At 35.3% G+C, this 2,500-nt stretch overlaps 1 protein-coding gene across 1 annotated transcript in view; it reads left to right on the top strand.

Annotated features, from left to right (window-relative positions):
• Window positions 1–2,500, top strand: part of LOC144962536 (uncharacterized) — a 54,397-nt gene that overhangs the window by 36,909 nt on the left and 14,988 nt on the right. Inside the window, exon 9 of the mRNA XM_078895564.1 lies at window positions 674–797. Within this exon, the coding sequence (XP_078751690.1) occupies window positions 674–797 (124 nt within the window). The remainder of the gene's footprint in view (window positions 1–673; window positions 798–2,500) is intronic.

The raw sequence follows: 2,500 nt of genomic DNA, 5'->3' as shown, positions 1-2,500 counted from the left end.
TTTTAGACCTGGTAATACAGCATATAACTTGAAAAAACAGGCTGGTATTTGCCCACCCTGCCCATTATTACCAGCCGTCCCTGACGAACTTTCAAACTGACTTTAAATTATAAAAGGAAATCAAGTTATCTGTTTATCTATCTGTAAAAAAATACATTTCTAATTTTCAAATCTTTCAGTAGAGTTGTGCGCCGTATCAATTTTTTTATTGACTCAAATAAGCACAATGTTCTCCACAACGCTATATTTTTTAAAGAAAGGATATATATATATATACATATATATATATATATATATATATATATATATATATATATATATATTATATATTAATATTCTCATAGAATATGTCACATCAATGTTTTTATCTCTTTATTGCCTATCCGTTTAAATGAGCATTAAATACAAACCTGCTCCTTCCCATTAATGCAATCTTATAACATTGTACTCTCCTTCTCAAACTTTAATATCAAATGATCCCATCATTTTAACTGTTTCTATCAAGGGCACCACATTTTTCTGATATGTCCTTATATCATGTTGCCCCTTCTGTTTGGAAATATCTTCCAATTTCTCTCTATATATTTGATATCAAATATCATTGAACTTACATCACAACTTTTGTTATTGACATTTTTATTCTTCCCTTCTCGGCCCTTCTTTATTATTGTAGGAATTATTTCCGGAGTTAAATTGCCTGCGTTCCCACTTTTTGCACAGTGGCTACATATCATTATACCTTAAGATGACAGATATAGAATATGCCTACCTCTCTTGTCTGGTTTTGCTTACTAATGGTAAGTCATTTGTCTTGTTAATATGATGAGAATACATTTTATATCAATTTCTTTTTACAAAGAAATAAATTACATTATGGCGTAGATAATTGAATAATGATGCTTTTGTTTTAGGGTGTCAACCATTATGATTTTCAAGTGTTTAAAACGACATGTATATATTTTTCGTTAGAAACGTTGCCTTAAAAGCACAACGGCTTTGGATTGGAATATCAATCATTAAAATTATACTTATAGCCAAATCTTAAATCTCAATCGAATATGATTTGCTGGGTGCACGTATGCATTTTTCCCCATTAAATTAAGGATTATCGGGGGAAGACATTTATTGATGACCGACATATGCCGTGGCCTTCGTAAATTTATGGCCTGACACTGACCAAAAAATGACGTCAAAATGCCAGTCTTTTGCCACAAAAGAAAACAAATCGTGAGTTGTATTCAATAGTTCAACCAATGAAATAACTTGTTTCCATGAGCTCTACTAACGACAACTCACTAGGCAATGCAAAAACCAAATAATAACGTCAAACTGCCAGTCCTTTTGCATTTCAGTGTCAGGCTATAGATAGAATGCGCTTGGCCAAGGAGTTCACAACATTGCCATCCGGAAGTAGAACGGACCAACACACAAACTCTGTGTAACCATGAACTTTTATAGTCTGGTTAATACAGTTTAGTGAGAACAACTCACAAACGCGGATGGCAAAAACACTAACAAAGGCCTGAGTGACGTCATCTGCATACTAGCTATAACATAACAATGGCTACGCATATACACGGTGCTGACGCGTTCTCGTGCTCTTTCCTTAACAGTATGATTCCAACCGACGAGTACTTATTTGCAGGTATAATAACTCAATTTGCTATGGTCTCATTGTTGTAATGGAAATACTCTCAAACCAACGCAAAATATTCTCCGTTATAACATTGATAAAATGAACCCATTTACGTCTGGTCAACAGACTTGCAATTATGTGCAAGTTGATTACTGAATATCAAAATTCGAGCCCTTTTTGTATCAAAGATAGTTAAAGAAAGGGATTACGCTGTCCAAGTTAGACGATATCAATAACTGTTTAGCGTCACTATCGATTATGAACTGAATTAAATAAACCACAGCTAGAGGTAGGGGTCTAAATGAGCCAATAAAATGAAGATAAAAAAATAAAGTGAGTAGATGTGACTAAGTTAATGTGAGGAAAGGGCGTCGAGTGTGGATGCAAGAAGTGGCGCGAGATAAGGAGAGAGAGAGAGAGAGAGAGAGAGAGAGAGGGGGGGGGGGGGAGAGAGAAAGAATGAGAGACAGAGAGGGGGAATGGAGAGGATATGTATATGTTTGTGTATGTGTGTCTGTGTGCGTATGTCTGTGTATGTGTATATATAGTAAAAGTAACTGCAAAAAGGTCTTTAAAATGGGGATGGGGGTGAGAGAGCGATTGATTGGGTGGTTAGTATATTATACCAAATATATATAAATGAACAAAATGAGAGGAAGAGAGATAGGTAGAAGGGGAGAGAGAGAGAGAGAGAGAGAGAGAGAGAGAGAGAGAGAGAGAGAGAGAGAGAGAGAGAGAGAGAGAGAGAGAGAGAGAGAGATGGATAGATAGATAGATAGATAGATAGATAGATAGATAGATAGATAGATAGATAGATAGATAGATAGATAGAGAAAGGGAGAGAGGATGTAAGTTTCCGTGAGT

This window comes from Berghia stephanieae, chromosome 1 (assembly GCF_034508935.2).
Source record: "Berghia stephanieae isolate SIO BIC M18660-M18661 chromosome 1, UCSD_Bste_1.3, whole genome shotgun sequence".
In the NCBI taxonomy this organism is placed as follows: Eukaryota; Metazoa; Mollusca; class Gastropoda; order Nudibranchia; family Aeolidiidae; genus Berghia; species Berghia stephanieae.
Note: the sequence above shows the minus strand (reverse complement) of the source record. Positions and strands in the feature narration are given on the sequence as shown.